Below are 21,070 nucleotides of genomic sequence, written 5' to 3'. Positions count from 1 at the left end.
ATCTACATGATAGATTACCAATATCCATGAGTATAAAAACCAAACTTGATTAAAGTTTTCTAATGATACCCATTTGTCACTTCTTCATTTATACATTAGTAATAGGGAATCCATAATAGATATGACGGATATCTTTGGATTACAACAATATTGTGCTACATGAATAATATTCTATTCATCTCTCCAATAAATCTTTAAATTGACACTAGCATTTAAGTTTCACTATTTATATTGTCTATAACCTTACTTAAGAACCATCATAATTGATCTCTATTGTTTTGTCCAAATTGAAGGATTACAATTATTGTTCACATATTCAGTTTAATATTTACTAGCTTAATAGGTATGAATAGTAATAAAAGAAAGATTTTGATTTAAAATATAATTATTTTATCATAATTAAAATTTTAATAAGACAAATAATTATAGATTAAATTAATTATAATAATTTTTAATTATTATAAAAAGACATAAATAATTAAAATAATTTTTAACTTAATAATAAAAAAAAAGAAAAAGAAGACAAATTAGAATTAAATAAAGTTGGTTATTTCTTTCTCAATAGTTTTTCTTTTATTTTTTATGAAACTTACAAAAGATAGAATATTCTAATAAAAGAAATAATATTAAGAGATATTTTCACTAAAAGTAGATAATAGTGAAATATAAAAAAAAATTTATGCATGTTCTTTTTCTAATAAATAATATAAAAATGTATATTTTTATGTCAAATGCATTCCTATATGAAGCGAACCACCTACTTATTTCTATTTCTAGAGTCTTACAATTTTTTCCTCGATTTTGAATCATTGGTTTTAACAAATAGGTAGTTCAGTTCATATAGGGAATGGCTTTGACATGATGATTACAATATAACACAATTTTTATAATGAAAATATATATTTTTCTTAAAAGCATAATCCTAATTTAATTTAGAAATTTTGTATAATTATAATTGTAATAATACAGTTAATCTCAAAGTTAATTTTATTTTTCTGATCGACAATGGGCCAAAGCCGATAACGTGTACATACTCCACCCCCTTGTGGGATTTAAACTTGTAACCTCTCTTTCAAGAGAACAATTTCTCCACCATTAGGCCAACTCAAGTTTTACATCTCAAATTTAATTATTAATTTGTACTGTAATATTATATTATTTTTAATATTTATGTAATATTAATTATAATTAGTTTTAAGAAAATAACTATTACAATTATAAAAGTGAAAATAAACATTTTTTGAATAACTTAATGAAAAATATTCAAATTTATGATTAAAAGTTATTAAATCATTTTGTATGTATTAAAATGATTTAAAAATTTATGATTTTAAAAAAGTATTAAAACATAGAATGATTTTAAAACATATATAAAATATCTCTTGTTTCTTGGTTGTGGGAGTGTTGTTTGTTCCACAAGCATGCTGGATGCTAGCAATTTTAAAGGGCCCAGTCTGACCAATGATGGTTTTTGGTTAAGGGTTAGTTATTCTGTTGGGAAGCTAAGGACTATGTTATTGGTTATGGGAGCCTGGGAAAACCCTTGTTTGTTGGTTTTGGGAGCCAATCTAAAACCCTCAACGAAGGTTAGGGGAGCCTTTCAAAACCCCAATATTATGTAGGTTTAGGAAGCCTTGTAAAACCCTTGTTTCTGTGTTTGGGACGCTCTGTGTCCTATTTGTGGCTTGGATGCTGGTTTGCCGATATTCTTTTCTTTTAGCACCATTTTTATGTGGGTTCCAGATCCTAGTAAAATCTGAGGGTTTCGGATCCCTTCAAAACCTGTGGGGTTTCGAGTCTCGTCCAAACCTATTTACGAGGTTTCTGGTTCCCCCAAAATTTGTTTACCCTTAATAAAAAACATATATAAAATATAATTATAAAAAATACACATAATTATTAGGTTTATTTTTTTAATAGAAATATTTGTATTTAATTTTTAATTTAATTTAATTTAAAATGAATCAAGTCCTTATACTTGATTTTATTATCTATATTTTAAGATAAAAAAGAATTATGAAAATTTATATGTCTATTTAGAAAAATCTATTGTATTTACAATATTATAAATAATAAAAAATTGAAAAAAAAAAAAGTATCAACTTTACAAATACCAAGTTTTTTGTTTAAAGCAAAAATAATAATCACTTTTGATTGGTACAAAATTAATAATCACTTTTGATTGGTAGAAACTGAAAAAAAATTAAAACTAATCAAACAAAAAACAAGATAAATCTCGAAATTATAAATCACATCATCATCATCATTATTGAAAACGGAGCTCTTGATCAACATCATCATTATTATTATTATTGAAAACGGAGCTCTCCTATCCACAACATATCTACTTCTTGATGTTATCACGGGGCTCTATTTTAATCCATAATTTACAATTCGTCATTGCTCTCGTCACTTGCTTAATTATTTTTAAAATTAATTTAATGGCAAATAATTCCATTGCTTGGTCATCGACCAGACGCAATTTTGACTTGTAATTGTTTCTTTCTTAACACATGATGTAACATATTTACCTAGGCATTATCTTTATTTTAAATTTAATGAAACAACAGTGAATAAAATAATTGGAATAATTAATGGAAAAAATTCAACATAAATATACTATATTAAATTAAAATTAAATATAATTTTATGCAGGTTTTATGTATTTTTGTATTTTTAAACCAATCGCTTCGAGATATCTCGTTGTCTGAGTCTGGAAAATTGCTCCTTTAGCCGCCACAGGATTTAACTTTGGAGGCTTCTCTCAGTTGGGAATCATTTTTAACAATAAGTCCAAGCGAGGCCTAAATATTCCACCTCTGCATGACGGCATTTAAAGGAAGAAACTTATGCGTGAACTCATAAAACACTTCACATCTGCAGCAAAATACATAATGCCTTCACCCCTTGAACCAATTTTACCTGAAGTTGATCTCCCTGTAATTGACATCTCTGAATTTCCTGAAGACTTGGACGGTGAAGATCTGAACCAGATTCGATATCATCCCCTCCTTCCCAAACTCAGAAAGGCCTGCAAAGAATGGGGATTTTTCTTTCTTGTCAACCATGGAATTCCAGTAGATCTCCTGCAAAGGGCTGAGAATGTTTGCCGAGATTTATTAGCCGTGCCCACCGAGGTGAAAGAAAGAATCTTAACAACAGGTAATGTGTTCGAGACTCATTACCGAGGTCCAAATTTTCAGGGCTTTCGCCTTCCAGACCCGTCAAATCCAGCTTTAGTTGAGAAACTGTGTGCAAAGATATACCCCGACGGAAACCCAATTTTTTGGTATGCTCGTTAATTGTCCTTCTTTTCAGTTTAATGCTAATTCATTTTTCGGTGTCTGTCTACTAATTAGAACTCTTGTATTATTGTTCTGCAGCGAAACGATTGCAGCATACTCTTTGTCTGTATCAAATCTCGGAAACAGGATCACAAAAGTAATTCTTGCAAGCCTGGGGTTAGATGCCAACGCTTTCTACCACTCTCACTTTGAGAACTGCGGATCAGTATTGCGTATAAACGGGTATTCAGCGGGGCAATTATCCATGGGAGAGGAGACGCTCGTTTCCCATACAGATATCGGGTGCCTCACAATTCTTTACCAAGATGATGTGGGAGGCCTTCAGATTCGATCTGAGGAGGGCGAATGGTTCAACGTCAAACCTCTCTCTCATTCATTTGTTGTCAATATGGGGGACTCCTTTACGGTACCATATTTTCTCCCCTCTTACCATTAAAATTGTCTCTTTTAATATTACAGTCTGATAAGAATTGGGGATGAATATATGATGAATATGTTTGCAGGCGTGGAGTAACGGAAGATGCCGCAGCGCAGACCATCGTGTTGTTTACAAAGGTTGGAGAGATCGAATCTCATTTGGCTTCTTCACTACGTTTCCAGAGGATACTGAAATCTGGGCACCTGTGGAGCTTGTGGACGATGACAATCCGAGGCGTTACAAGCCTTTTATATACTCAGATTTCAAGAAACAAATTATGAGCGATAAAGGAAATAAAGAAAAGGCTACGGCTCTGGATAAATTCGCGGGTATATAAAGACGTGTTACATCCGGTTTCATATCTAATACTTTTTCAATATCACCTGATTCGCTATTTAATGGTGTTGGTTTTCCAAACGAAATTACATAGTGAGTCAATATAAATAAAATAATTTTCCAGTTTACATGTAACAGGGAAACCAAATATCCACGTCTGAGAAATTAACTTTTATAAATTTTTATATATTATGGTTTGTTATATTAAAAAAGGCTATATGGCATCTCACTTGGTGACTTTAGGCTGGCGTACTCAGACTAAATGGTTTTTAGGCTGGTCCTTTCAAACAAAATGTTTTTTTTAAATAAAATTATTTTCTTCTATTAATTATTTATCTATATTTTTTTTTAAAATATATTTGGAATATTATAATTTTGATTGTGACAATCTAGGTTTGTCTTAGTATCTTCTCCTTTTAGTGTTAGAATTGTTTGATCACCAATGGCATGCAATCAAACATTCAAAAATCAATGGTATAATTTCTCTTTTGTAAAGTTTTGGGGATCTTGTTCTCATCATTGAAAGATGGTTTACAAAAGACGTGTTCTTTTATAAGGCAGTTGATATGAATTTTTTAGTGCTTCTCACATGCAAGTGAAGTTCAATTTTAAAAGAATGAGCTACAAAGTAATCATACATGTCAAATGAGCGATGAATTGTGGAATATAAATAAATAACTTGAGATAAATTAAACCATATTCTTTTCTAACTATTGGTTAAACAAAAAGAAAAAGAGAAACATTAGATAAACAAATCTTGTACTTCCATAAAGTAACACTATACTACTAGTAAAATATATTGTCAATCAACTAAGATCTTCCTCAATTTGTAATTGAATAACCAAGGAAAGAACTGATAATATTTTTAAAAGAAAATTCAATTTTATGAGCTTAAAACTATCATACACCATATACATGCAAAGTATAAAGATTCAAACAACAAAAATTGATTGACAAGATAAAAATTATTTTGTATTATACTCATAAAATAAGAGTTTGTCACTTGTGTCACATAAGAAAACCTTAGAAAACTCAAGATATCCAATGAAAATGTAACATAAAAGCATTAGAATTGTAGAGCTAAAACCACTTCTCCCTAATCTACTTTTATGATGTATTCCTTTTTCTCCTTAAGTATCCCATTTTGTTCTATTTAATGATATCACATCCCTTGCATGAGTAACCCTTATTAATACATCACATATTTTTTTTTTTAAAAAGGCATACGCTTGAAGTAATATCAATAGATAAAGTAAAGGATACAACAGCAAGCGATAATCCAAAGGTAAGATTAAGGTTTGCCTGAAAACTCTATGAAGTAGCACTTAGAAAAGATATACAAGTCAATAGTACACGTTCAATGTGCAATGACAATGTTGTGTTGCAGGGAAGTTGGGTGAGAAAGAAAACATAGACGATCAACACAAAATATAGGCAAGGAGAAGCCAACATTCCATGTAGCTGCTCATTATGCTTATTTGGCTGGCTTTCATATCACTTCACATGAATAGGTAATATAGTTTTGACCACGAAATTCAACAAAACTTACTAATCCGCATACTTAGCTTTTACCTCCGATTCACCTGCATATATCAAATATTATTATCTGCAGTAGAAGAAATAGATCTCAGAGTGCTTCAACAACCTTGTGTGATCACTGCACCACAGGCTGTTGCAGAAATAAGAGAGCATTGTAAGCTTCAACACCCATAATGAAAATCATAATGTGCATTCCAATGTAGATAGCAAACCCAAGAAAATGACCAAAGCACAAACTGATCAGAGAAAGAGGGGTGCAAATTAACACTGGAACTAATGAGAATTTAAACAATAAAGGAGTTCGATTGTGAAGCTGGAAACTACCATGACCTCTAGTTGCAAAAACATGGCTTGAAATGTCCAAATCCTACTACATACACTGAAGATCCGAGTTAACAATTTGGAAGAAAATGTGGACTAATGTCTAACTTCAAGAAGAACCTCTTGAAGTTGAAATAAAACATCGTTCCGGATAATTCTCTCCCACACATTGAGTAACACCCAGTATGAAGCTTTAGTTTCCAACATTCTTAATGAGCATAACTAGTATCCACTTTACCCCTACAATCACATATTACAAGAAACCCAATAATGCAATTTTAAGTCTATGGGTCTATTAAAATTATAAACTATATTTAGTCATACTCCAAGATATTTATCATGGAGACTCAAGTTTGATGAAAGAGACAAACCTATTCATATATGTTTTTGATTATATAAGCAAGGAGACGGCCTTAAACCGAAAACACAAAAGAGTTACAACATTAAATCTTCAGGCAAGGAACAATCACCCAGAGACCAAACAAAAAAAAGAGCCCACCCATCAAAAATTATCAAAAACTTTCATAGTTCTATAGCTATTTCTGCACATCCTAACTAGCCTCCAACTTCTACACTTATCATTCCACTTATAAACATCATCAATAATCCTACTACTTAAAGTCTTAATAAACACACCAACAAAGAGCATATTGTTAAAATTCTTATTAGTCCTATGATAATAAAGGTTAACATTAAAGGCTACGCAGACCTCACATGACATCGGTAATATGATCATCAATAAAAAGGAACAAATAAATAGAACCCAAAGAGTAGTTAATCCTTCTTAAGAACATTCCAATCATGTTGGAGTCTTACGAGATTGTATCCCAAGTGTCCACCTTCTCCTCATCATTTCCCACAGCTTGCTCCATCTAGCCCTACTTCGCCAACTTCTTCTTGTTCCTTTTAATCCTCCCCTGACCAAAAACTATGCCCAGAAAAGTGTTCTTCATAACCCCATCTATAATGCAGCAAAGGGAGTTTAAGGCATCACACAGGATTTGAATCTTCATATTTTGTTCCTCGTTCTTCATCTCAAGAGTAGCAACTCTCTCCTTGAGCTCCTGTAAATTCTCATCCATATTCTTGTTTCTCTCTATCTTAACAAGGGAGTCCTAGGAACACGGGACCATTTCCTCACCACCCAACAAATTAGGGACCTCAGGGATTTATTCTGGAGTATCCAAATTTGCCTCTATCTTGTTGATCTCCTCCCCATCTTCTTCTTCTTCCATTTCCTCTTTGAAATTCTCTTCAAGGTCATCCTCCTCCTCCTAGAAATTCTCATCTTTAGGATTGTCAATAGAATTATCATCCTCCTCCAGGTCATAAATTTCCTCTAGATTTTTAATATTGGCCTAGTTATCAACTTTTCTATTTTCCTCTTTTCTTCCCTTAGCCCAAAGCCTAGTCGACCTCCTTTCCCAAGAGTTGCTTCCAATTTTATCCTATTCTAAAAGTTTTTCATCCATACCATCTTGATAGTGCAGGTCTAGGTCTATGGTGATACTTTTACTAGCAGACTCTTTGCCATTTTTTTAGCTTTAACCGGGTAATTCTTAGGGGTTTCTATCTTTCTCTTATCTAGGTTCACATTTAGCAAGGCAAGTTCTAGTGATTCTTTATCCAAGATAGCAAGGGTATGTTTTCATTTATTCTTAGCAAAGGAGGTGAAGTCGAGTGAACACTGAGACAAAGGGTTAGCTAGCACAAGCTTGGAGGACTTTCCAATATTTTCCTAAGAGTTTTCCTCATTCCCAAGCATAGAGGACAAACTACTAAGGTTGCAGGAGTGGTCCACAACAAACTTCTAAAGTAGATAGATAAGGCTCTGGCGGAGAAAGGGATTGGCACCATTTTGAATGTAGGACTCTAAGGAAGAAAATAGAAAGAGAGGCAAATTGGTTTTCTCTCCATGCCTAATATGATTAAGAATAGGAAAATGATAATTGTGCACAGTAGTGTATCTACCTTCAAGAGAAAATAACTTCATAACATAATAACTAACAATAGGGAAGGGTTTAGGCAAAGCCAAGAGACCATACCCATTCTGAATTACCTCTGGTTTCTCCTCTTTCTCAAAGGAATTTTTCATAAACCCTTTGTAGTCTCCATTGCTGCATCTTTCCACCTATTCACCATCATTTGACAAACCAGTGACCTTCATGATGTAATGCGGTGTAACAGTGAAGGAAATCCTCCCTCTAGTCACAACACCATTCTGCCAAGAGTTAAAAAATCGCGTCATTGGGGCTTTATTGTAACCCTTCAAAGCTAGAAAGAAGGGAGTAAAACCAGCATTCTAAAACAGCTCCCAAATCTCCTCATTGTCATGAAGCCCATCGTAGTTTTTAGACTCAGTTCTCTTAAGAGGGCCCCCCATGTCAGAAGAAGGATAAATAGAGTGTAGATTATCTCTATGAAAGTGGTCCAAGAAACAACTCAGATTCTTCATAGTCGTAGGAAGACATAAAGAAATATTTCTTGAAAGGTCTTTTTTCAACTCTTTTACACCATTTTCATCACATGTGTGATTTCCTTTCAAATCATTAAACATTAAGGCTCTACAAAAATCAAAATCACCTCCTTTACTTTTAATAAAAACCTAATCTAAAAAGATCCATTCAAAATATTGAGCCTTAGTTTTCATACTTGCCTCTAGACCATTGAGATCCCAATCATCTCCACTATACATATTCCATCTAGAAAAAGAAAACATCAGCAAAAAGCTCCAAATCACCCAAACCCTACCCGTCATACTATAGGGGCCAACATAATTTTTGAAAAAAATGAAAAAAGGCGGTCACGTAAACAAAAACTCAAAACCCAACCATTAAAACCCTTATTGATATCTTTCCTTGTTCCCTTGTTTGTACTTAAGCCTTTCACGAGAAAGAATCTCTTTGAGCTCCTTAGAGCTTTCACTAAAGTTAAAAAATCTCCAATCCATATTACTCAAACCCTAATTGGCAATAAGGTTGGCAGCCATATTTCCCTCCCTATAGGTATGCTAAATAATAATGTTCTCAAAGAGAATAAGGAGACATTTACACTTATTTATAATCCCTCTCATCTCGCGGAGTGGAGAAACAAAGTTATTAAGATAGTCAATAATCATATTTGAATCTCCTTCCAAGATAGCTTTCCCCATCGAGTTATGTTGAAACTTAGAGAGGTCCATCTAGGCCTCCATAGCTTCATTTATGTTATTCATACCAATCCCCAATTTGGTGCCAAATCCTTCAATCAAACTTCCCCCCTGATCTCTAATTAAGTCAATCGCCCCAAACAAACTAGGGTTACCTTTATAGCAACCATCAAAATTATACTTGAACCAGCCCATATCCAAAGGGAACCAAGTGTTTCTTTTTCTCAGTAATAAGTTATTCCAGTTAAGCTTCAAGAATTTATTCCAGTTAAGTGTTTCTTTTTCTCAGTAATAAGTTATTCCAGTTAAGCTTCAAGAATTTATGTTGAATGCCCCATTTTTGTCTTAAGTGGAGGTCCAATAGAGTAGGTAAGACCTTAGAGATACTTGGGGAGCTCGCATTGACATTCTCTCTCACCTGCTATTTTATGATGTTGGCGAAACATTGTGATTTTTCCTTTCTTCTCTGAAAACTCTGTTATTTAGTTCCCTCTAGATGTTCCAGACTATAATAGGGGGAATTTGAAGGCGCAAATTCTTAGCAACAGGGTTAGAGTACGGGTTCATAGTCCAAGAATCCATGAAATTTCTCATGGTTTTAGGATGAATCCAATTAATTTTCAAGTCATTCAAAATAGATTCCCATATTTCTTGAGCATAAATGCAGTGCAAAAAAATATGATCTATACTTTCCATGTCCTTATAACAAATCTCACATTTATTAGTAAAGGAGAAGCCCCGCTTGTTAAGATTATCATTAATCAAAATCCTCCCATGAGCTGTAGCCCACCAAAAATAGTTAATTTTAGGAATTAGGCCTTTGATCTAGATTTCTTTCCAAGTGAAATTCTCTGTTGTTTCTTCCACCATATCCTGGTAAGTCGATTTGATAGTGAAGGTTACTGCAGAATTGGTTTTCCATATCCATTTGTCCTCCATATGAGAGGAAAAAATGGAATAGTCAAGTAGAAGATCTAAGATCTCCTTAGCCTCCATCATAAGTTGATCTTTAACCTTTACATGGATATCAAAACAGATAGTGATAGTCTCTATCAAATTTCTCCAAGTAACTCTCTCCCCTTGCCACACTATCTAGTCATGAACTTTCACCCTGTAGAATCTACTTAGGAGGACATAGTTGTTTCTAAGATGCCAGAGATCAGCAAGATCCTGGCAATGCGCCCAAACACCTTTCTAGAAGTTAGTTCTTTTCCCATTACCTATAATCATTTTTCCATTCTTTTTTATGTCCTTTCTAGTTTTTAGCAACATTATTCCAAATGGAGGAATGATAAGGTATCTCCATTGAGTATATGAACTTATCAGAACTCTGAGTATGAAGGTATTTAGCTCACAGAATGCTAGTCCAATCCTTCTCCTCTTCAGATAAGTGTCATCTAATTTTAGTTAACAGGGCTCTATTGAAGGTTTTAATTTTCCTTATACCTAGCCCCCCCACCCTCACAGGTTTGCACACCTTTTCCCAAGAAACCAAGGAAATTCTATTTCTTTCTTCACTACCCAACCAGAGGAATATTTTTTGGATTCTTTCAATCTTTTCTGACACAAACCCAAGCACTTTAAAAAGGGAAAGGTAATAGATAGTTATGTTATCTATTGATATTTTATTGAATATATATCTTTAGCAATTGAGAAAATATACTTAATCTCAATAATTTTAATAATCAAAAATTCCTAATTATTAATAGTCTATAGAATAGATGTGTTCTTTGTTAAAAAGTAGAAGAAAGAATCGACCATCTTTTGTTCCACTATATGTATTATTGGCAGGTTAGACATAAGATCACTAGCAACTTTTTGTTATTGTGGGTGTGGCATCAATACCCTAAAATGGCCTCTGCTACTTGGACTTTGCCTACTAACCATCCTCTCATCCAAGAACTATGGTGGCAAGCCTTTCTCCATGCAAGATGGAGCTTATGGAAGGAACACAACAATAGGATTTCCATGGATCACACGTCACATTGGCTGGTCCTAACCAATGTGATCATTAATCAATTTAAGGAGAAAATTAAAGTCTTTAGTAATAACAAGAATTCACACCCCCATTCACCTTTAAACTAGTGTATGGCCAAGATTTGGGAATTTACGAATGTCATGTCTAATTTTAATTACCCTCCTACTAGGTTTTAAAATAGCATTAAATGGTCAACCCTAATTTTGGTTGGTTGAAATTAAATTTTGATTGGTCCTCTAAAGAGAACCTTGGTTGGGAGGGAGGGGGTAGGGTCATTAGGAAACTCTAGAGGAAAAGTGGTGGTGGCCTACGAGGCCAAACTATGTATCCAAACCTCCAATACGACTAATGTAATGGGGGCATTTTATGGCATATCCTTCACCAGAAATAATGGACAAAAATTAATTATTGAAGGTGATTCCAAGAATTTAATTACAATGTTGAAAGGCATAGTGAAACCAAGCTGGTAGGTGGTGGACATCGTCTCTAGGTGCCAAGATGTGATTGCTACATTGGACAATGTGAGCTATCAATATATCCTTAGGGAAGGTAACATGACAATGGAAAAGTTAGTCAACTAGGGTCCTTTCTTTGAGGGGATTAAAATCTTGATGAATTAACACAAATTTCTTGCAAATATTCATGTTGTGATTAGTTATGATATTAAAATCAATGAGTCCTAAAGATTTAAAAACTGTATTTTTTATTTGTATCTTGTCCATGGCATATGTCAATCATTACATACAGTGGACTTGGCTTTTTGAAGGTAAGGAAAGCAATATTTCTAAAATAACCCTTAATTGTATTTTTCCTAAACTTAGTTTGTGTAACCCTATTTTTGCCCCTAGCTTTTATTTTGGTGTGGTGACAATGGAAGGTGATTTGATTCAAATAGATCTTTGATATTTTTTGATAACTCTAATGAAAATGAGGCTCACTGGGAGAAAGTGGTTGAGGGTAATATTGCTAAGTACTTGGAAGGCCTAAAGGGATTCAATCCCTCGTTATCTAAATGATTTGCTTAGTCTTTCGAGGAAGGAGAAGTCTAGGTGGGGAAGGTGAAGTTCATAGTGTCAATGGAAACTATTATTTTCGAAGGCATGCCCTTCCCAAAAAAGCATAAGGGAAACTATAAGGAGGATTTCAAAATATTTCTAGGCCCAGGTGATAATTTCACCCATCTCCAAAGTGGGTTCAAAAGGGATGATCTGCTAGGAATCTAGAAAGAGGTAGTGTTTCTCTTGATGAAATTTGTCACCCTAGATGAGAGGGTTAATCACTTCCATTTCCAAATGTTTCCCATGCTTAATAATTTAAGGCATGGCATCAAAATAAACTTTCCCTTTTGAATTTTCTCATTTATTTTCTAATCTATTGTGGTGCCTAAATCAAAAGGTACCCTTCCCTCGCACCAAGGTCTCATTCTGCACCTTTATAATTTTCACCTAGGTTTAACCCTAACTTGTGTCCTAGTTATTAATCATTGTAGCCTAGCCCTGTGTGTTGAGTTACTAGTCAACCTTGTTGATACAAAAGAAACCTTGAAACCCTATAATAATCCTACTTGAGTTAACCCCTCTAAGACTACTAAATCCAAAAACCCCTAGCCCCCTACTAGTGAATGCTCTGTTAAAAAGTTAGAAATTGTTGATCAAGACTCATAGGAGATGACTTATTCTTGGTCCACTAGATCTAAATGGAACCCTAACAACTCTATAAGTAATGATACCACCCCTCCTCCTCCCCTCATTCTTCACCTATGAATGTTCTAATTAAAGATGAATTCCCCCTCTTTGCAGCCAAGGTGAATGAACTTTGCAACGACTTCAATCAACATGAAGATGTCATTTTTTGGCTTCTTGGTAAATTTCAAGTTTCTAGGAATAAAATCAATAGACTCGAGGCCCTTGCTAAAGCTTAAACTAGAGCTTTGAGTTGGGAAATGGGTGATAAGGACCAAAGAGTTTGGATGGTAGTTGGTAAATTCATCAAAATGGTTGAAAATTGGGAAGGTTTGGAGAAGGTAGTGAAAGGACTCAATGAAAAAATAAACCAAGTAAATGATACTAAGTATTTGGCAAACGTAGCTAAAGCTCTACATGATAAGGAGGGCTCCATGAAAAGGAAAATGGAGAATATGTTTTCTCAAAATATGAAGATGAATAAGAAGAACTTTATTGCCATCTAATTTATACAAGATGAAATTGAGAGAAGGAAAGCAGAAAAGTCGTGCTAGTTGGAGATGAAAATAATTTGGAGAGGGGAATCTGATGGTCATTTTTTCTGGGTACCTAAGGGTGAAAATAATTTGGAGATGAAGCTTCCAGTGGAGAAGACAATTTTATGGAACCAAAGACTTGGTCATATTGGTGAGAATGATCTTAGACTCCCAAGAACTTGAGATTTCTTTAAAGACTTTATCATTGTAATATGAGGTATAAATTTCAAAAAAATTGTGTTTATGGTAAACAATATTGTATTTTTTTATTCCAATTCTCATAAGTCTTCCAGTGTTTTGGATTATATTCGTTTAGATGTGTTTGGTCATGTTATTTTTTCTTCAATATCTAGATCTGTGTATTTCATTTATTTCATAGATGACTATAGTAGAAGGACATTTGTGTATTTCCTTAGAATTAAATTTGATTTTTTAAGTCAATTTAAGGAATTAAAATCCTTGGTTAAAAACCAGATTGGTAGAAAAATTAAGTGTTTGAGGATTGACAATGGTGATGAGTTTTGTTCAACATATTTTAATAGGTTTTGTAAGGACCATGGGATTGAGAGAAATGATATAACTCCATACACCCCACAATACAATTTATTTGAGAGTATTAATTAAATGGTGATGAAGGTGGCTAGGAGTATGTTGAGTGGTACTAGGCTTGAATAGAAGTTTTTGGGTGCAATTATAGCCGTTGCATATTATTCGATTAATAGATCTCCCAATTGGCACTAGTAAAAGAGAAACCCATGGAGGTGTGGTCTAGTAAGAAGCCCTTATTGAGACATCTTAGATTATTTGGTTGTGAGGCATATGCACATGTGTCGAGTGAGAAAAGATCAAAATTGGAGAACAAGGAAATTAAGTGTATCTTAATTGGCTATGGTGTTGGTGTGAAAGGTTACAAGCTTTAGGATACCATTATAAAGAAGGTTCTATATAGTATAAATGTGATATTCCATGAGTTAAAACCTTCCATTATTGATTTACAACTAGAGAAGGAATAAAAATAAAAAAAATGAGGTAGTTCAAGTACAACCTACTATGATGAAATATGAACTACACACCCGTTTGGACCTGATGATAAGTAGAGCTCAAGCTCTGAAATTTTTGAAGAAGAGCATGAACCTCAACCTCAACAATTGAGGATGTTTACTCATAGTAGTTGACAAACTAAAAGATAGAGTTATTCACTTGAAAGGTTTGCATATTCTTTGTTCAATTCTAGTTACATATTTTCTATAATTCTAAAACTAATGAGCCCAAGAATGTTAGAGAGGATATGGGTATTCATTGTGTAGATTCCTAGATGGATGTCATGAATAAAGATATGGTTGCATTGAAAGAGGATGCTACATGGAATTAATTGCCTTTTCCTAAAGGATACAAATATATTGAATGTAAATGGTTGTTAAAGAAGAAAATAGGTCCAAATAACAATATTGAGAAGCATAAAGAATGGCTGGTTGTAAATGGGCATTGTTAAGTGGAGGGAATTGACTATGGAGAAATATTCCCTCTTGTAGCTAATTTTATATCCATCTAACTCCTATTATCACTTGTAGTAGCTTATGACTTGGAATCAAACAAATGGGTATGAAGACAATGTTCTTTCATGATGATTTGGAGGAGGAAATTTAAATGTCATAACCAGAGCATTTTGCTAAAAGGGGAAAGAGAACCTTATTTTTAAGTTGAATAAATATATTTGTATGATTTGAAATAGTCTCCTAGAATATCGCATCAAAATTTTGACACCTATGTGTTGTCTTAGGATCTTTAAGATCTACATTTGACCATTGTGTGTATTTTAAATCTACAACTGGTCACATTGTTATCATAGTCCTGTATGTGGATGATATGTGTTTTAGGGAATGGTAAAAGAATAATTTTATATTTCAAGTCCCAACTAGAAATGTAGTTTGAAACAAAATATCTAGGTGTGGTGAGATATATTATTAGTATTGAGATCATCAAAGATAGAGATAGAAAAATGATTTGAATGAGCTAGAATAAGTATGTTAACTTTGTGTTGGAGAAATTAAACATGATGGCTTGTAGGTAGTTAGATGTTATACTGTTATAGGGGACAAATATTTCTATGGTACGTTGTCAAAAGTCTCCTACTAGGATGGAGGACATATCTAAAATACCTCATGCAAGTGTTGTTGGTATCTTGATGTATGCTATATGGTCTATACTAGACTATAAATTTCCCAAGTTGTGGGAGTCATTAGTCAATTTATGGGTAATCATGGTAGGGTGGATTGTCATGCAATTAAGAGAGTGTTCAAGTATTTGAGGGGTAGTTTTGAGTATTCATTTTTTTTCATTCTCGTCCTAATATACTTCAACATTAATTTTGCATTCATCAATATGAGGCTTTAGATTGGGTAGGTGAGATTGATAATGAAAGATCCACTTATGGATATATTTTCATGATGTTTGGTGGTGCTATCAATTTGATGATTAAGCAACAAGTTGTAGTCACTTTGTCCACTATAGAAGCATAGTACATGGAAGCTACTCATTCTTGTAAGGAAGCTCTTTGGTGTAAGATATTGTGTTCTAATATTGGTTTTGATGTAGGATAGATTACTATCTATTGTGATAAATAGAGTGTTATTTGTTTAGCAAATAATTCTACTTTCCATGCAAATAATGCACATTGATTAGAGTTTCATTTTATTCGTGATATGGTGGAATATGGATAGATAAAAATCAAAAAATTTGATACTTTGGTAAATGTTATAGACTCATTGACGAAACCAATGAACATTAAAAAGTTTAGATGTTTTGGTCGATTCTATTGTACATGGGGCCTTGAGAAAATGAGAGATTGAATCTTGATAGGTCTTTGAGAATTGGGAGAATGTCAAGTTTAAGGTGTCTCAAGTCCTAATATCTTTATTATTTAATTATTTATTGCACCCACTTTGGAAGTCCTAAAAAGAGGGGACTAGTGTCATAGGTTGTTAAGTTGGAGCTATATTGGTTTATTTTATTTACTATGATGATAACAAGTTCAATGGAAGAGTCATGGAGAGCTGTTATTTAGCAATTGGTAATTATGGTGGAGTTCACTTTTGAAAAGTGGTGTGAGGTAGGTGTTGCATATGGCAAGGTGACTACTATGGATAAGTTATGCAGTAGTGCTTTGGAAAGTTGCTATGTGCAATGTGTCTTTGAAATGGAAACTTGTTGCTTTTGATACCACTTACCATTTGAGTGTATGACCTAGTTTTGGAAACCATGGCCGCTTTCCACTTCTATCAAACTCTATAAATATGTGGCTTATTACTATATTTTATATGATAGGTTGGGTGTCTTCTAAGCAGCTATTTTATTCCATATATTCTTTAGTGTTCTTTGTTGTTATAATTACTCCTAAAGAGAATTGGCTCTATGCATTATATTATAACTATTGATTATTTGCAAATAATACAATCGAGCTCTTGCTTTTAGAGTGTGGGTTTTTTCTCAAAAGGGTTTTCCCAAGTAAACCTAGTGTTATGACTCTATTTGTTTAAATCTAAATTTGTATGTTTTAATCTAATTTGTAGCAGTTAAAGGGTTTGTAGGAAAATTTTGCACTCTCCTATTACATTTAGTATTTAGAATTATTTTTCCACACTTGAATTCGTTTCACATAATTGTCAAATCAATCTATAGTTTTAGGTATACTAGTAAGACAAATAAATGAATCAATAATTAGGTGGAAGAGATAGCAATGAAAGAGAAGTGGTAAAGAAGTATTATTGTTTCTCAAATGACACACATTTCTTGTAACTCCAACAAGTATACCCTCTTAAATTGATGATTTCATTACTATTTGGTGAGTTGCAACATCCCTTGTTAGCCAATTAATTATTTACTAAAAAGATATGGTACAACACAATAATTGACAAAGTATAAGTTTTGTTTCTTTACCATAAACTCATAAGAGAGTTAAATGGCACAAAGATAAAATTATGTTGAATAGAATATTTTTTTTATTATGAAGATCAATAATGTGTAGTTGGATTTGTAAATATTTTTTTAGTTTTTATAATTATTGTAATAAAAATTGTTGCATTCTTTTCTTCCTTATTATAATCATCTAATTTGATCCAAAGCATTAAAGAAATAAGCTCACACACCTATTACCAGAAGCTATGCACAATTTTTATTAATAATTATATTTATTAACTATGTTCAAAAAAATTACTTAATGTTTAGATATAAAAAGTGTTGTAGACATCTCACCAAAAGAAACAAAGTGGTAGGAAACAATTGGTGCTCCATCAAGAGACACAAAACCACATACCACATAGAAGAGAACCCAATCCTAGATTCTCATTAGTGAATGATAGATCAACAACTAGATCAAAAATAGGAGTACCACAACAAGTGAGAAAGAAACTATTAGTTGAGATCAAATGGTGAGAAACATTTGAGAGAGAAAAATATTTTTCTTAATCGAACTCCAAGTTCTAAAATTAGAGTTCTTTAATATATTTACACTATTACTTTTTCAGATTGCAAAAATAGGGTAGCCCCCTATGAATTGTAATGTGGTGGGTAAAACCTTTAACATGACCAATGAAATTGATTTGACATGTACTCTAATATTTCATGGGCTAGGGGAAGACTTGACCTCGTGCCTAACACAAGAATCGCTCATCGATCAAGCTGCTCCCCCTACCCTTATTTTTTAGTATTATTAAATTATACATATGCAAGGATATTTAAATAGATAACATGTGTTAAGAGATGTATCTTTGCCTGAGACATGACTCTACATAAAAAATATATTGGGGTGTTATTAAATATAGTTTAAAATAGTTATGATTTGTGACCATAAATGATTATCAGGGAACTAATTTAAAGGAGTCTACAATGATAATTGAGTTTATTTTAAATTCATATTTAAGGATTACTTCATAAGTGCCTCCAATAAATTCTACATATCTTTTCTTGGTGAGCAATATTGTACTAGAATCCATTACTAAGATAAAAACCTAATCCAAGATGGTTAAAATGATATTAAATGGATTATTCAAGAATTTTGACTATCATCTCTAATTGGTAATATATTTGTACTCAAGGGATTGAAAATGGTCCATATTTTATGCTTGGCATCCATCCATGTACTATTAGTATTTCTAGATATGAAAGTGAAACATTCAAAAATGTATTATGCAATTACCATAGAACATGGACTCCTAATTTGTAAGGAAAACAACTACCATATTAACATCAATATATACATGTTTGGTAATGAAATCTACTAATGTATCTAATAGACCATACCTACGTCAATATATTAATTAATTTCTATTTTTTTGAAACTCTTCTTTTGAAAGCATTAAATATTATCATCATTATTGAATTTGCAATATTCTAACACCATATTAGGCACAAGTTTTTAAACCAAGCATCAACTTTATAGTTGATTCCTTCAAAAAGAATCCCAAAGTAGCTCCTAATAGTCGTCTTCATAAATCTTTAATTAAACATCATAACCTTAATGGCTCAATGTTTTCCCTAGATGTTCAATTGAAATTAATCTTAAACCAATAACTTGTAGCAATCTCTAGCTGAGTCCATTTCAAAGGCCCGTGGGAGAATTCACTCTATTGTCACCATTAAGAGAGGAGCTCAAGATGAACTTCAATAAAATAAATTTAATTTTCATAAAGATGATAAAAGAGAACAAAATTTAAAATCATTTCTAATAAACTATAAGATTAATTGATAAAATTAAAAAAAAAAAATTACTAGAACTTGTTTTATAAATAAAATTGAAAACTTTAAATAATATTCTAAATGTTTCTTTTTACACAAATTAAAAAAAAATTAGATAACAAATTTTGTTCTAGAAAAGAATAAATAAAAACAAATATAATCAATTTAAAGATTATTTTAATGTAAATTGAAGTTACTCAAAGAAATCATGCTTATTTTGAATTAAGATGTATCACCAAAACAATTAAAAATATCAAAATAAGATTTGAGAAAATGTTTAATATTAAGAATAAATATTTAAGTTGAATGAACCATCCTAAAGTCAGGAATTTTAGTTTCCTTGTTACATAAATACTAAAAAACTCTATTATTTAAATAGACTTACTATTTAATTTTGTTGGGAAAAACATCATTATATAGTGAATCAGGTGACACACAAAGCAATCAATATGCATCAGAATGTTACAAATCTTTATATACCTGCGAATTTTTCAAGAGCTGTAGTTTTTTCTTTATAAGTCAGGCTTTCTTGCTTGAAATGCGAGAATATGAAAGGCCTGTAACGCCTTGGATTGTCGTCGTCCACAAGCTCCACAGGCGCCCATATTTCCATCTCCTCTGGGAAGACAGTGAAGAAGGCAATTGACATACGATCTCTCCAACCTTTGTAAACAACACGATGCTCTGTGCTGCGGCATCTACCGTTACTCCACGCCTGCAATAATATCCATCTTTCATCTCTAATTCTTATCAGACCGTAATAATAAAAGAATTAATTATAATTGCAGGCGGGGAGAAAATATCATGCCTTAAGGGAGTCCCCCACATTGACCACAAATAGAGTAAGGGAGAGGTTTGACGTTGAACCACTCGCCCTCCTGAGATCGAATCTGAAGCCCTCCCACATCATCTTGTTTAAGGATTCCAAGGCACCCGCCATCTGTATGGGAACTGAGAACGTCCTCTCCAATGGATAGTTTCTCTGATGAATAGCCGTTTATACGCAATATTGATGGGCATTTTTCAAAGTGGGAGTGGTAGAAAGCGTTGACATCCAACCCCAGGCTTGCAAGAATTATTTTTGTGATATTTGTTTCAAGATTTGATATAGGCAAAGAGTATGTTGCCATCGTTTCGCTGCAAGAAAATAATATTAAACAGAGTGAAATGAATTAGCTCAAAAGGAAAAGGGAAGATGAATAACATACCAAAAAATTGGGTTCCCTTCTGGGCATATCTTTGTACACATTTGCTCAACGGAAGTTGGATTAGTCGAGTCTGGAAGGCGAAAGGCCTCAAAATTTCCAGTTCGGTAATATGTGTCGAATGGATTAGCAGTTAAGGCTCTGTCTTTGACCACCGTGGGCAAGGATAATAAATCTCTGCAAACATTCTCTGCCCTTTCCAGAAGATCTTCTGGAATTCCATGGTTGACAAGTTGGAAAAATCCCCATTCTTTGCAGGCCTTTCTGAGTTTGGCGAGGAGGGGATGATATCGAAGCTGGCTCAGATCTTTACAATCCAAGTCTTCTGGAAATTCGGAGATGTCGATTACGGGGAGATCAACTTCAGATGCGGCTTCTTCAATGGGTAAAGGCATTATGTATTTAGCTGCAATAACACAGGAGCAATTGTGAAGTGTCTTATGACTTCAGATGCAAAGTTTTTTCCTTTAAATACCGTTTTCTAGAGGTGGAATATTTAAGCCTGGCTTGGACGTATTGTTAAACATGATGGCCACCTCCAAAATCGGAATCCTCTGGTCGCGGAAAAGAAACGAAATTTCCAGACAGACAGGACAGGAATATCTCAAAGTAATTGGTTTAAAAATACAAACATACATAGTAGCTACATAAAATTTATATTTAATTGTTTTTAATAACTTTTATTATTTATTTCAATATTATTTTATTAAATTTAGAGTTAAGAAAGAGGGTACGAATCTCAATGCCCATGTAAATATGTGCAATATCATGACCGACACTCACATGACCAAAATAAAGAAATATTGGATGTCCAAATCGTGTCTTACCAAGCAATGAAATTATTTGTGACAACTAACATTAAAAAACTA

General features: G+C 33.1%; 2 protein-coding genes across 2 annotated transcripts; one reads left to right on the top strand and one right to left on the bottom strand.

Annotated features, from left to right (window-relative positions):
• The first annotated feature begins 2,894 nt into the window (after positions 1 to 2,894).
• LOC131057232 (2-oxoglutarate-dependent dioxygenase DAO-like) lies at positions 2,895 to 4,072 on the top strand. The gene is made up of 3 exons (XM_057991418.2): positions 2,895 to 3,289; positions 3,384 to 3,711; positions 3,809 to 4,072. Exons 1-3 carry the CDS (start codon positions 2,895 to 2,897, stop codon positions 4,058 to 4,060), a joined length of 975 nt encoding a protein of 324 aa, XP_057847401.2. The 3' UTR covers positions 4,061 to 4,072.
• A 15,396-nt stretch (positions 4,073 to 19,468) lies between these two features.
• Positions 19,469 to 20,839, bottom strand: LOC131857753 (2-oxoglutarate-dependent dioxygenase DAO-like). The gene is made up of 4 exons (XM_059210463.1): positions 20,677 to 20,839; positions 20,205 to 20,607; positions 19,857 to 20,133; positions 19,469 to 19,711 (listed from the first exon to the last, which is right to left on the bottom strand). Exons 1-4 carry the CDS (start codon positions 20,837 to 20,839, stop codon positions 19,469 to 19,471), a joined length of 1,086 nt encoding a protein of 361 aa, XP_059066446.1.
• Positions 20,840 to 21,070: the final 231 nt, after the last annotated feature.

The sequence above is a fragment of the Cryptomeria japonica genome, chromosome 8, assembly GCF_030272615.1.
Source record: "Cryptomeria japonica chromosome 8, Sugi_1.0, whole genome shotgun sequence".
Classification (NCBI taxonomy): Eukaryota; Viridiplantae; Streptophyta; class Pinopsida; order Cupressales; family Cupressaceae; genus Cryptomeria; species Cryptomeria japonica.
The sequence above is the reverse complement of the archived record's forward strand: the minus strand, read 5'-3'. Positions and strand labels throughout refer to the sequence as shown.

Coding starts and splice junctions, on each gene's coding strand:
- LOC131857753 (XM_059210463.1), bottom strand. CDS start 20,839: ATGTATGTTTGTATTTTTAAACCAATTACTTTGAGATATTCCTGTCCT. Junction 20,608..20,676: donor TATTCCACCTCTAGAAAACG/GTATTTAAAGGA, acceptor GTGTTATTGCAG/CTAAATACATAATGCCTTTA. Junction 20,134..20,204: donor GAAGGGAACCCAATTTTTTG/GTATGTTATTCA, acceptor ATTTTCTTGCAG/CGAAACGATGGCAACATACT.
- LOC131057232 (XM_057991418.2), top strand. CDS start 2,895: ATGCCTTCACCCCTTGAACCAATTTTACCTGAAGTTGATCTCCCTGTA. Junction 3,290..3,383: donor GACGGAAACCCAATTTTTTG/GTATGCTCGTTA, acceptor ATTGTTCTGCAG/CGAAACGATTGCAGCATACT. Junction 3,712..3,808: donor ATATGGGGGACTCCTTTACG/GTACCATATTTT, acceptor ATATGTTTGCAG/GCGTGGAGTAACGGAAGATG.